This window comes from Idiotropiscis lumnitzeri, chromosome 16 (assembly GCF_059441095.1).
Source record: "Idiotropiscis lumnitzeri isolate Australia: NSW breed Sydney's pygmy pipehorse chromosome 16, RoL_Ilum_1.0, whole genome shotgun sequence".
Taxonomy (NCBI): domain Eukaryota; kingdom Metazoa; phylum Chordata; class Actinopteri; order Syngnathiformes; family Syngnathidae; genus Idiotropiscis; species Idiotropiscis lumnitzeri.
Window position 1 is genome coordinate 13,293,173 of NC_142406.1, and position 12,562 is coordinate 13,305,734.

General features: G+C 44.6%; 1 protein-coding gene across 7 annotated transcripts in view; it reads left to right on the top strand.

Moving 5' to 3' along the window:
• Positions 1–12,562, top strand: part of fhod3a (formin homology 2 domain containing 3a) — a 35,236-nt gene that overhangs the window by 17,066 nt on the left and 5,608 nt on the right. For 3 of the 7 annotated variants that reach the window (XM_088318954.1, XM_088318955.1, XM_088318952.1), the window contains 16 exons: positions 3,266–3,333; positions 3,780–3,885; positions 4,328–4,422; positions 4,511–4,622; positions 4,700–4,794; positions 4,971–5,114; positions 5,391–5,626; positions 6,599–6,709; positions 6,837–7,262; positions 7,903–7,962; positions 8,131–8,265; positions 8,534–8,584; positions 9,816–10,027; positions 10,882–11,202; positions 11,428–12,134; positions 12,277–12,414. In XM_088318954.1, coding sequence (XP_088175080.1) covers positions 3,266–3,333; positions 3,780–3,885; positions 4,328–4,422; positions 4,511–4,622; positions 4,700–4,794; positions 4,971–5,114; positions 5,391–5,626; positions 6,599–6,709; positions 6,837–7,262; positions 7,903–7,962; positions 8,131–8,265; positions 8,534–8,584; positions 9,816–10,027; positions 10,882–11,202; positions 11,428–12,134; positions 12,277–12,414 — 3,017 coding nt within the window. The remainder of the gene's footprint in view (positions 1–3,265; positions 3,334–3,779; positions 3,886–4,327; positions 4,423–4,510; positions 4,623–4,699; positions 4,795–4,970; positions 5,115–5,390; positions 5,627–6,598; positions 6,710–6,836; positions 7,263–7,902; positions 7,963–8,130; positions 8,266–8,533; positions 8,585–9,815; positions 10,028–10,881; positions 11,203–11,427; positions 12,135–12,276; positions 12,415–12,562) is intronic. The other 4 variants (XM_088318953.1, XM_088318956.1, XM_088318957.1 and 1 more) reach the window with 4 other exon arrangements.

The following is a 12,562-nucleotide window of genomic DNA, read 5'->3' on the forward strand; positions in this document are numbered from 1 at the left end:
CCTTACTTCAATTTTATTACTCTCTGCAGTTAAGCAAAAAAAAAAAAAATGCCCCTCCGCACACTATTTGAAGAAAAATGCCCTGACAAAAGTATTGCAGACGTTTATAATAAAACTTATTACGACTGTCACAGCTCATTGTGGTTTTTATTTTTTTTCTGTTGTCATTTTAAAAGTCTATTTTAAGGTGGAATATGGGATCAAATTATGTGCTGAGGCTGCCACGACGAAGCGCCCGTGAGGTCAGGGTGTAGAACTATGTGTCCTTTCAAAAAAAAAAAAAAATAGAAGAAAAAGACGAGAGTCGAAGTTTGAACCGAAAACGTGTCATCCAGTCTGCATCCACATGCACATAAACGCCTGCCGTGCACAGCACCGCGCTCGAGTACAAGTACAAGCCGCAATGACACATCCCAGCCAGTGTTTCAGGTTTCCTTATGACAATAATAAAACGCGTGGCCGGGGAAAAATGAGAGCCTGGTCTGTGTAGGACACGTGGACAGCCAACTCTGCGCTTGGAACGCCATGGCTTTGTTTTTGTTTTTTTCCTCTTTCCTGCCTCTTCTCCGTCTCTCTCGCGCAACAACTGGAGGCATTTGTCTTGATCTATCTTAAGACTTGCCTCCTTTGTGAGTTTTTGGAATTCCAGTGTCATGCTGGAGGAAAATCAAACTTGTACTCAGAGACCAATTAGTTGTTCCTCTCCAGGTATGTTGAAGAACCTGTACATTCACACCTGTGCTGCACGGACAAAAGTAATGGGACACCTGGCCTTGGAATTAACGGCCTAATTTTACTTTTACGTGCAGGTCTCGTGAATTGGGCCACACTTCAACCTTATCACAACTGCTGACATGCCTCTGATGGACAGCAGATGTTTCCGTAAAGGTTACCCTGACAGCTTTCGCTCACAGCTTGGTGAGGAACACAGTTGTCACGCCAGGTTCTTTTTGTGTGGTTGGACGTGTGATCCAGTGGCCCAGACACAGTGTCCCTGGCTTTGATTTGAAAGGAAACTCAGAAATGGTGGCAATGAAGACATAAAAATTGGCGCAGGCAACATTTTATAGTCCCCATAAGGAAAACATCACCCTTATAAAGTGGATAACAAAATATTGTAGTGGTTTGACCTATAACCCTGGCTGCCTTAAGCATATTCGAGTGGAAAACAGAGTGTCTGTGTTTTGTACCGCCACATTTTACACACTTATAAACGACATCCACTCACATGACACTTAATTAGGTACAGCTGCGCAAGCTAGTCGGATTCAAAACAAATTTCCTTATTTAGCTATAGGAGGGAAACAAAATATTAGAAATACCTGGAGCTTGACGGAGTGCATGTCGACAAACTGTAAAGGACACCCGGAATCATAAACATTCAATTAACAGCTTTACGACAGTGTCCATCAAATCCCGAGCGTACTTTTTCTTATAGCTCATATACAAGCGTATTAGATTATTACAATCACACTCATGTTCACACCTATGCAACAATTTCCACTTCAATCAACCTAACATGCATCTTTTTTGGGAAGTAGGTGGTAGCCGGAAGAGGCAGAGACAACTGACGCAAGATCCACACAAAAAAAAAAAGACCTCGATTTAAACACCGAACCTCAAGGCAGATGTGATAACCACAATTTCACCATGCTGCTTTTATCCATAACCAGTTTCATTTTGTTCTCGCATGCCTGACTCAATTATTTTCGCATGTGGAGCGCTTCTCCGAGTTCATTTCAATTGTTTGATGAAGTTGGCTACTGTTGTCTCCAATGTCGACGACTGAGGCAATAAGATCACAGCCGACGATGTACAGAGCAACATCGTGACTTTAAGTGCGATATGGATTTCATGCAGAAGTTCGACAAGCAGCATTTGTTCGTCAACAGTAATAAGCGACAAATAATTACGATTTATTGTTTATTTAAAAAAAAAATTCAGCTTCCCCACAACGCTAGTAGCAACAAACAGTGGTGTAAGTCGCTAGCATGGCATGCTAACTAACAAAAAAAAAAAAAATCAAACAAATGCTTTAATGTGTCACTTTCACAGAGGGTGTCGGACGATTGTCCACTTCACGAAAAGTTATGTTATTCTGTGAGTCATTTAGTGGACCCTCCACGACGTTCAGAAGTACCACAAATTGGTCTGGAAAACTGTGCACTCGTTAGCCATGTTCGCATGCCGGCCGAGAGTCTGATCCTGTTTGTACGACAATGTGTCATTTAATACCACGGGCAATTCTCTCCTTGCTTTTGTCTTCTTCTGACAACCTGACATGTTTTTCTATTCACCGTAGCAACACTACGTTTTTGACAACCTTTGTTAGCTAAGTGAGCGTTGTTACATGCCAAATGAACGAACCAGAACACCCGTGAGGCTGAGTGTAAAGTCCCGGTGTTCTACTTCATCACTCACAGAATGACTCTTGTCCAATCAAATGTTTGGGTGCAACTAACTGTTGTGTACACAGACATATTTCATGGTTGTTGCTTCGTTGGGGCGACAGACAGGCGCGTAATTCTTGGTGTGGAATGATAATGATTGTGACCCTGGACGTGGGTTAGCCTCACTTGGTTCAGTGATTGTTACCACTGAGCTTACCGCAACCCGACAAGCCCACGTCTGGGCCTACGTCAGGGATGGTGCATTTGACGGTTCTTCCCTGTCTTCACTTTCATATACTTTAAGCAAAACCCTCTCTTTGTGATGGGCCAAAGAATCACATATAGGGTCAAGTTAACAAGGTCATAATTTTTTTTTTTTTTTATGTTGGTAGATGGACGAGGTTAAGTATCATTGCAGCGTTATCAGCACTTACAACATTTGGTCCCCGAGTACTTTCCATGTCGTGACCTGAATACCTCACCGTTGAAACGCAGCCAGCGGCTCATTAACATTCCATTACAACTCTAATCACTACTGCAACGTGTACGTGGGCGCATATGTATGTGCGTGTGTGTCCGTGCATGACAGACAGGGGGCGAGAGGTCGCACACGTGCCGTGCAGCCAGCGAGGACGCGGTGGAAGTGTGCTGTGTCGTGTTCAGTGCCGGTGGCCAGCAGGGCACTGATTAAGATGTGCGATCAAGTCGATCCTCTCCACTTAGTTTTTATTGAGAAGTTTTATTTGATTTTAAAACCATCCAAAAAAAACTTTAGCTTTTGGGGATATTCCTAATTAAATCACAATACTTATAAACCACGTATATTTTTTTTTCTCTGCCTCTCGCTCTCTCTCTCTTGGTCGCTCTCCCTGCAGAAAGACTGTATAACTCCAATGGACGAGACTTGAGGAGGGCGCTGTTTTCGCTAAAGCAAATCTTTCAGGTAACTTGTTGTAGCTCCCATGAAGTCACAGTCAAGTTGTTGGTCAGGTTGCATAACACGCCCCACCTCATCAACATGGTATTTCATTGTGTATCTTTTATTGCTTAGGGATATGCAGTTGTCTGTGCTTTTTAAGTTTATCCCAGACATTTGAAACGAGATCTGTACTACTAAATTTTGATAGCATGAAGAGCAAGCTAACACAAGCTAGCTAATTTAGCATTTTTTTACTGAGAACTTGTAAAGCACTTTTGCTTTATTTGATAACATAAGTCAAGACGAACTAACTATTACACGACAACAAACAACACATGTTTTTTTCTTCACAAATTATCCGTTGAGTTTTACCCAGAACTTTGGTGCCTCCTGCTGGGAAACAATGCAATTACCTGGGAATATAATTCGGACTACAATCTGATTTTAATTTCAATTTTTCTCTCCACTAGGATGACAAAGACCTTGTCCATGAGTTTGTGATGGCCGAGGGCTTGACGTGTCTCATTAAAGTGGGCGCAGAAGCGGACCAGAACTACCAAAACTACATATTAAGAGGTATAGAACGTAGAGTAACAACTTTTAAAACCGGTCATGTCCCATATGTCCCAAACACAAGTCGTGACACATCTTTTCACGATGACAGAGTGGTTTAGTTTGCTATTATCAGACTAATGACTCCCACTTGTTGCTGCCATGTGATAAACAACACAGCTTGGAGCTTTAGAGCAGTTGTTCTACCCTCCCCCCACCGTCCCATTAATCATCCAGAAATAAAAACACAGCAAAGGAGCACGTATGACTCACTTTATTTTTATAACATGCTTTTGGGAGTGGAGTAAGTATGCCTGTGTAGGAGAAGATACGTCAACGTGACATATATGCTTTAAATGGTTCAAATGAACGTGTGACGGAAAAGCCATTCAAGTGTTCCATGTCTAATGTCACAGTAGTTTTTGTTATTGTAACATGTTTGGGTTCATTTTTATGTGTTGGACAGCTTTGGGGCAGATCATGCTGTATGTTGACGGGATGAACGGTGTCATTGGACACACTGAGACAATCGAGTGGCTTTACACGCTTGTCGGATCCAAGGTAAAACGCCCCAAAATCCTAAAAAAAATTTTTTTTTTTGTAGAGTAGCTCAACTACTGAGGTATAATTGTAATTCCCTCTCTACTAGTTCCGTCTCGTGGTCAAAACAGCGATGAAACTCTTACTGGTCTTCGTGGAGTACTCCGAGTCCAACGCACCGCTTCTCATAGAAGCCATAGCCACGGTGGATTCCAAAAGAGGTGCACTGAAAACATTTGGAAGTGTGTTGCTTTTACAAATTTATTCAGTGCTTTCAAATTTGAACTGGTGTGTCCAGGTTGCAAAGCATGGTCCAATGCCATGGAGATCTTGCAGGAGAAAGATGGCGTGGACACAGAGCTGCTGGTCTATGCTATGACTCTGATCAATAAGGTACTTCAAAGATTACAGTACTTGCTTGCTTGCTAACTGGATCTTAGTCGGCAAACTTCTCCATGTCTTCTTCTTGTTCCTCAATATTCTTGCTGCCCAGCATGTTGCGGCACAACTGGGTACTCCACTGAAGACTCTCTAAATTCAGGAACTCAATTCTGCCCTTGTTTCCTTAGACTTTGGCAGCTTTACCAGATCAAGACTCCTTCTACGATATGGTGGACGGTCTGGAGGAGCAAGAAATGGAGACAGTAACCCAGAGACACCTGAGTCGGAAAGGCACTGATCTGGACTTGGTTGAACAGCTCAACATCTATGAGGTAGGTGTAAGAAAAATGAAAATTTTGATTCGATACACAAGGGCCTGATTAGATTCACAATTCACTTAGATTGATTTTCGATTCAATCCAGGACTTCATGCAGTACACATTTAACTTTCTTATAGAAGGCATTCTCAGTAGAACCAATGTTGCAATTAGTACAAAGTAAATCGATATAAAAAATATCTAAAATTGATATATCAATATTTTTTAAACTCAGCCCGAGAAACAAGTGTTGCTCCCATCTTTAATAGCTAATGAATATTCACCCGCCAGTCCACTCTCCGTCACGAGGATGGCGATGACGACAGCCAGCCTCCGCCGACGGGTCGACGGGATCGCCGGCGAGCGAGCATCGGAGGCGGGGATAAGCGGTGCGGCTTGGAGAGGAGGCGGAGCCGCAGGGCTTCCCTGGTGCGATCCGGGCAGGCGTCACCCTGCAGTCCCGCGTCCCCACAGAGGGCGGGCTTCCACCCCTTTAACGGACAAAGGCCCGAGGAGATTAGCGAGAGGTGAGTTGAGTAAACAAACGAGGAGATGCAACAAACGGCACTTCTTACAGGATTTATCTTGAATCAGTTGAAAAACCTTCTGTTCTCTATCAACACCTTCTGCTCCAGAACACTTTCAGGTTGCCTTCCATCCATGTAAGTTGAAAAGTTCACTGAAAGGAAGATCAGCTTCTGACCTGCACTGTGGTCCTCTCCTACTATCAATTAGCATACACACTTTCACCTCCATGCTGTAGAGCACGGGGTCTTCAATTCTGTTCCTCAAGGGCCGGTGTCCTGTCTGTTTTCCATTTCACCCTGCTGTAACACAATTGGTTCAAACGATCAGGATTGTCAACTAGCTTCTGCAGACATTGTTGCTAATCTGATCATATGAATCAGGTGTGCAGCAGGGAAAGATGGAAAACAGGCAGGACAACGGTCCTTTAGAAATAGGATTGAGGACCCCTGATGTACAGTCTTGTTGTGTGTCTAAAGTCACCGCATCAACATGTAACATTTGAACAGTCTTATAACTGTTAAGCAATGAAACAAGCACAGGCTAGTCTCTTTGCATGCTCGCAAATATCTCTCACTCACTCAAGATTGCGTTACAATTCAGCTGCACTTTAAAAATCTGTCGCCAAGCTTGCAATACATTGCATTACATCTTTATTGTGCGAATGCTGAAATCCACATATGCACTGATGCTATTCCTGCAACACCCCCAAAATTGCTAATTACTAAGCATTTTTTGGGGAGGTTTATTAGAATTTTCCAACAAATCTAACGGCGCTGTCATCAACTATGCTGCTTAAAACCACTAGAGGGCAAAGTTGCATGACATGAATGATGATTCATTTCTCTTTCTTGAATTGTGATGTCATGCTCTTTGTGCATTTCTTTTTAACCTTGCATCCATTCCCCCGCCATCCACCTCTGCATGTAATCAAACCTCCTATCGGACCCCCGCCAACCCGACTCCTTCCATAGAGATGAGGATTGTGAGGATGCCATGATAAAGGAAGAGGATGAGCCAGCACTGACTGAGTCTGATTCCGATGAAAACGATGACGCTTTTTTGTCTAGTCAGAGTAGTTCCAGGTACAGTGGGTCAAACCGCAGTTGTGTATTCTTAAACAAGTATCGGGAGCTCTTTGGAACGATTACATTGTATTCACTGCTTTGGTTTCCCATCGCCATTTACTTGCTTCCAATTCTCTCTCCTTAGCTCGGTAAGGCATCTTCCATCCATCATTCAACGAACAATCCAGTCCATCACCATCACATCTAAACCCTTGCATGAGCGAGATGCCGGGAATTGGAAGGAATCCCCACCGGCGAGTACGCTGAGCTCCCCCTCGACGCCCATGTCCCCACCACCCACACCACCTCCTGCCATGCCCGCCCCACTAAGTGCCCCCTCGCTTTTGGCTGCCCTGTTGGCCAGGAAGCGGGTTACCAGCACCGTGCCAGCCACCAAAGAGATCAGTCCCCCGTTGCGCGGCAGTAGCGGTGGCTCGTATCCCTCCCCCGAGCACATGCCTTACAAACCCCACTCACCCTTCCATCTCTTCTCCTACGACATGGATGAAGAGACGTCGCCTCAATCTCCATCCAAAGCCCGCGTGGAGACGGACAATACAACACCTCCAAGGTCAGAGGGGACAACCCCAGACTTCAAATTTCTTCTCAGCGGTTTGGACTTTTTCTTGATCTTTTCTTTCTCACAAGCTCCACTTTGAGCAAGTCTTCCACTGATCTTTAAATCACTTCACTTTGTTTTAATCCCGTCACTGAAAGACTTCCCCACTTATTAGAAGACTCAGTTTGGTTTTTAGCTCACTCCTCCGCATTCTTTTTCCTAACACACTCTTTTCACTTTTCACCTGTGGACTTCTATGGATCTTCTCTTCACTTCTTAACATTTGCATCCAGTGGCGACTCTTTACACTTTCTCAGTATTGTTTCGATGCATCCTTCCCTCATGCATTTCCCCTTTGCTCTTGGATCACTTTGATTTGGATCCTTTTTCTTTCTTTTATTGGAAATGAATGGTTACGTATTAATGTATGTGATACAACAGTGAAATATATAGAGAAAGGAAACAGACCCACAGAGAATATAACATTGCACATCCATAATAGAAACAAAGTGGACCCCCAACATCAACAATAACAGCATCACACCAACCGCGTTTCGGTTTCTTGCCTCCAACTGATCAGTCGACATTGTGTTGCTTCGCTTAAGTAGTCGTCTCACAGTCATTGTCTCGCCTCTTACCTTTCTTCCCCAAGGAATGGGGGTCTTACGTCCTACTCAACACACAGCGGCCCTTCAACGCCCACCAGTCCCAGGTGAGATCACCTGACCCACGTCGGCCCTCATGTCATCCTCGTAATCATGCTTTTTATTTACCTGTGCATCTGCATGATCCACTGTGGACTAACCTGTGTCATATTTTGAGGTTTTGGTGGTATATTAAAACAGTAAATGAAGAAATAAACAATTTTATCCTCCCTCAGGCCTCCCCTGGGGGGACTCCTGTCTTCCTCGTACCGGCAACATCAGGAGTCTTTGGCGGCCGAACGAGAGCGGCGGCGTGTGGAGAGAGAAGAGAGGCTCCAAAGGATTGAACGAGAGGAGAGGAACAAACACAGGTGTGGCTGGGTTTGGGTTAGGTTTAGGGTTGGGGATCAGGGTTAGGGTTCGGTTTAGGATTGGTTTGGACTAAGAGAGTGACTTGTTTGTTATTTTATAGTCACTGCTTTAGTATCCAGGAGGGAAAAACACTTGATACTCAGCCAGATATTGCAAGTCTTGCACCTGAGAAACCGTCACTTTTTATGAGAACCGATGACATACAATGTATGACTACTTTCAGATTTGAATCATAATTAAACCTCTTTGTTGATATGTGTGCCACAGCCGAGGCTATGTGGATAAAATGGAAGAGGCCAGAGTGGCGCGGGAAGAGAGGTAAGCATGTGTGCACTAAATAAAAACAACACTCATTCGCTTGCTTCACAGAAATTCAGTCGTCGTTCTCGGATGTCAAATATATATACTTGGGTGAAGATGTGCCATCCTGTTGTGGAAAACAAAATGGTGTGACAAAGAGTATACGACCTCAGCTTTTTGGACTCTGCACTTTTTGCCAAAACCATTTCACCTCATTAAACAAATATATTTTATAAGTCTATAATGATGTTTACATATTGGAATGATGTGGAAAAAACATTTGATCATTTTGAGCACAGCTGCTGCAAAGAAAAACAAAAAAAACATGTCACAAGATTGGCTTCATATTTATGATCCTCAACTCCTTCCTGTTTATTTTCTGTGTGACTATCAAGTGGACGGATCCTCCATGTGGCCTCCTTCACAGACACTCTCCCGTAATTCTCAACAGAAGATTATTATTGTTTTTTTTTTTAATTATGTACTTGAAAAATGCTCCAGATATATATTTGTAAGAAAACTAAAACTAATAATAAATCTAATAAAAACAAACCTAAACATCACTCTTTCCAAAAAAAAAAAAAACTAAGACTGAAAAAAAACATCACTCTTTCAAATTGTACAAATCACAACTCCTGTGTATCAATCTCCCTCGATTCTCATTCGAACAAGCTCCAGCTAACATGAGATGTCACTAGCACGTTTGCATGCTGATGCAAATAAGTTTCACTTCCTCCACTGAAATACATTGTGTGGTTATGTAGCCTTTCCCTCAAGGAAATATTTTGCATACAGTGTTTCATTCAATCCATCCAATCAAAAGGTTCTTTGAGGGATTTGTCATTGTAACTCAAGGCTCAGCAGACAGTCTTTCCAGCTTCATTCACCTAAATAGAAGTTGGCCACACTTCTTCTCTCACTCCACACCGTACTAATACACACACAAAGCAGTATCCATTTCCCTTGGACCTCTGAAGTGGTCTGATGCTAATGAACTTGCAACAGAAGCGCCACATATTCATGGGAAAGAGAGGAGGGGTTAGTGGAAAGAGCATAGAAAGGGAGAGGGTCCACTCTGCACCCTCAATCTCCAGCTGGCAGGTTGGATGGTGCAGAACGGGGAGAGGAAAGGGAATTGAACGTAAACAAGTTTGGATTTTTGGTCATTCTGCAACCAAACACATGTTATGCATGTTTTTTTTTCCTCCTCATTATTTTCTTCATCTTCTTGTGTGGTCCTCCCTGTCAGGTATAAGAACGTGGAACGCCTGGCGGCCGAGGAGTACGAGAAGGAGCGCGTTCCCCGTGGACCGAGGACTCGCCCCGATCTCGACTTGACCTTCGAACCTTCCGAGACATGGCCATCGTCGACGCGCAGCAGCACGCCGTCCTCGCAAGAGGACGCTGAGGCAGACAACGAGGCCGAACCCACCGGCACCCCTTACGCGCCATCTCAAGCTGGTAAGAATTGCCGGCACGGGGATCGGGACCTGGCCGAATTCTAAATGCGCATCCGTTTTCTGTTTTTGTGGTCAGGCCAAAGCTTTGTCGAAAATAAAAGCATTGCTTTGGCCCCACATTGTTGCATCTTATTGGCAAGGAACTATGTTGAAGTGAGTTGAGGCACTATCTGCATCTTTAGGCAATTAGGTTCAAGTTGTACATTTCAACTGTTTGAAGATCTTTGTGTATCAGGGAGGATTGTAAAATGAAGAATTCTGATTGGTTATCGCAGTTTTGGTTCCCGTTTTTTAAATAACATTCCCCTCAAAAATGCTACTTCTACTCCATTTTTTGTCCTTTTTGGTGAATCGATCTGAAGTGGGAGCGCAAGCAACAACGAGGAAGGGTTGCGCCTGAGAAAGAAAAGATGAAAGAAGGAGAGGAAATAGGTGAAAGGGTCAAAAGGCTATTTTAAAAGTCCCTTATTTTTGGGTGAGCACACAGCCGTGAAGTGTGTACAGTAGCTGGGAGGGCGTGGCAATGAGGCCGACACGCCGCCATGTTATTCTAACCTCTCCGGCATCACTGCTCCAACTGTTGTGTTTCGACGCAAACAGGAACTGGGTTCTTCATTTCCAGTTCGTATTCCACTTGCCGCCACAACCCAGCTTTGTGCGCCTGGGATGTGGTTTCGATTCAGCCAAGTGCTGTTTGTTTTTCTTGCAAGTGTGCGTGCAAATGTGTGTTGATCCATATGCCCTTGTTTAAGCACAAGTCCCCTTGAACGCCGCAGAAATATGAAGTGTTACACTATGTCTCTGTGGCATTTTGATAAGAGCGTTGTGGAAAATAAACGCCACCGTATTTCTCAGTGACAGAGGACGACGATGACTCGAGGGCCAGCGTAGGACCCGAGGATAAGGAGGTTGAAGAAGAACAAGAGGAGCAAGAGGAGGAGGAAGAGCAAAAGGAGAAGGCACAAGAGGAAGTGGAAATAGAAAGTGAGGAGGAAGGTGAGCAGGAGGAGCCTGAAGGGACAAAGGAGCAAGAGGAGGCGGAGGAGGACAGCGGCATCCTGAGCGACAAGGAGCGGCAAAATGAGGAGGTGAACGAGAAGGACAACTGCTCGGCATCTAGCATCTCTTCAGCCAGCAGCACCCTGGAGAGAGAGGAGCGAGGGAACGCTGAGAATGGTGAGAATGGTTTTCAAATTGTCCCGTGGAAACTTGGACCCAGACTTTAAGTAGTTTTAGTACTAGTTTCAGTTTTTGTAAATTGTGGTGTATGTCTGGTAAGTCTTTTTTTCTCAACATTTGACAGACTTTGACGTATAGTAAGTGCAGTGCATAATACAGCTTCAAGAAATTTCTACAAATGCGTAACAATTCATACATTTCCCTTCACTTTCTGTTTTATAGACCCCAAACAAGAAGAAGTAGACAAACAAAGCAGCAAACTCAACAGTAAACTCTTCATGTTGGACATGTTGTACTCGCAAAATAAAAAGCCCTGTGAAGAAGAGGAGGAAGCAGAGAAGGAGAAAGAAGAAGGAGAGGGGGAGGACAAAGAGGAGACGCACAAGGACACTGAAACACAGCCGAGGGATGACAACAACCGCGAGGACAAGTCCGAGCAGCGAGGGAGCATACGCCAGTTCGCCGAGCGCTTCGGAGACTTGATCAAGGACATTGGCTGCTCCCACCCTCACTTGGACAGCCAACCTGACGATTTAATGCCTCCTCCTCCTTGCAAAAAGGAGTCGGACACTATCTGGGACCAACTCTTAGCCAGCCCTCGAGAGCTGCGCATCGGCGACATCAACTTCACTGACCTGACGGAGGACGACGACGTAGACATCCTGGATGTCACCCTGATAGGCAGCTGTAGCGACCTGCCGCTCCCTCCTCCTCCTCCCCCGCCGCCTTCTGTGCTCTCCTTCCCCGCTTTCCCTCCACCCCCACCTGTGCTCGCCACTTGTCCACCACCCCCCCCCTTGTCGGGGATGATGCTGCCTCCTCCACCCCCCCCGTCGTTCAGATCCCTAATGCCCGGGCCACCTCCTCCTCCTCCTGCTGAGCCTCCTCTCTTCAACAAGAAGAAGACAATCAGGTTATTCTGGAATGAGGTGAGACAAGTCAACACGAACAGATATATTTGGTGCTAGCCATGCCCCAAATGGTTTTTTACTAGACAGCCCACTAGTGGGGGCAACGGGGAAAAAAATGTTTGCTCCAGTCTAACTTGTGGCATCCTACCTGTATGTTCAGGTGCGTCCAGAATTGCCGTGCAGGGACTACAAGAGAAATGGAGACTCTGTTTGGTCTAAACTGGATTCAGTGAAATTAGACACAGCCAAACTGGAACATCTGTTTGAGTCCAAGTCAAAAGAAATGCCTGTGACTAAGGTAAATCTCAGAGTCCATCAGTGGCTCTCATTTTTCTTCCACTATATTAAAGGTTAAGCCAGGTCGTGTGTGTTCTGATCCAGATCAAACAACTCCGCTTTTGAGTGTCTAATAAAGCCTCGAAACAGGAGGAGCTCAGATGTTTCCA